Source organism: Echinococcus granulosus (assembly GCF_000524195.1).
Source record: "Echinococcus granulosus chromosome Unknown EG_S00519, whole genome shotgun sequence".
NCBI lineage: Eukaryota > Metazoa > Platyhelminthes > Cestoda > Cyclophyllidea > Taeniidae > Echinococcus > Echinococcus granulosus.
In genome coordinates, this window is record NW_020170898.1 from 637 (window position 1) to 1670 (window position 1034).

The 1034-nt window shown below is 39.4% G+C and overlaps 1 protein-coding gene across 1 annotated transcript; it reads left to right on the forward strand. All coding sequences in view use genetic code 11, as the record gives it.

The window, feature by feature from the left end:
- Positions 1-283: 283 nt before the first annotated feature.
- Positions 284-923, forward strand: EGR_11211 (hypothetical protein; the record flags this gene model as incomplete). Its single annotated transcript, XM_024500458.1, has 2 exons — positions 284-320; positions 802-923. 2 exons carry the CDS (start codon positions 284-286, stop codon positions 921-923), a joined length of 159 nt encoding a protein of 52 aa, XP_024345128.1.
- Positions 924-1034: the final 111 nt, after the last annotated feature.

Below are 1034 nucleotides of genomic sequence, written 5' to 3' on the forward strand. Positions count from 1 at the left end.
TATTAATAAGGTGAAATAGGACATTATTGAAAATTGAAACAAAATAATAACAACATTATTCCTACACTTTGGTGCTTTTAGTTGCTGTTTAACAAACGCTAGTTGGAAGCAGTTATGAAAGGACAATATTGATTCTGACTTAGCCACGAGAAATAAGGGTTTGTCTATGTGTCTAAATGGCTCTGCATTATTCAGGTGACGATGCTTGCAGCATATTTTCCTTAAGGCACAGGTTGGCTGAAAACTACACTTTCACATAACGCCATGTTTTTCGACTGTGTAAATGGATTGGCCTGGTTTCTATGGGGGTTCCAAACAGGGTAATGAGGAAACGAACATCAAAAAGCAAGGTTTTAAATGCTGGTGCACTATGCCCTACTCATTTCTATTCTCTTACCTTTTACTGAATTGCTAAATAAAATGCCACTAGAATCGCGGCCCGAATGACATGATGGGAAGCTCACACGGAAAATGAATCCTCTGCTGCTAATAAATCCCTTTTTACACCAATTTCTTCTATACCTCTTTGCTAAGCAGTTAATTGGTCATTTAGAAGACCGCCAATTTATGCCCTCAAAATGCACTCCACACCCACAACTACAACTGAGTGAAGAACCAGTTTTGCATCTGGCGCCATCCATATTCAAGGACGACTTCGATTATTGACAGACTAGTTAATCATTAAAGTCGTTTATCAATGAAACAATTAGTCGACTGCACGTCCAAATATTGCTTTAAAGAATGTTCTTATCGCTCCTGAGTTGTTCGCAATATGCACAAAATTCGCCTCTCCACTTTAAGCTCCACCAGCAACTCTTCCCAATCCTTCATTCCTATTTTTGTCTACTGTCAATACTGCATTCGATAATCCTATTGTCCTGCCCTTGGTCCTTTCACACTCACTCAATACATGCAGAGCTTGAGGTCTGTTTCTCTCTAAACGCCTTTACACATGAAAGTCGACATCTTCTCGTCTTACCAAAGCTATCTGGATAATTACTTTCACTGTCATCGACGAAATCACAACTGGCACT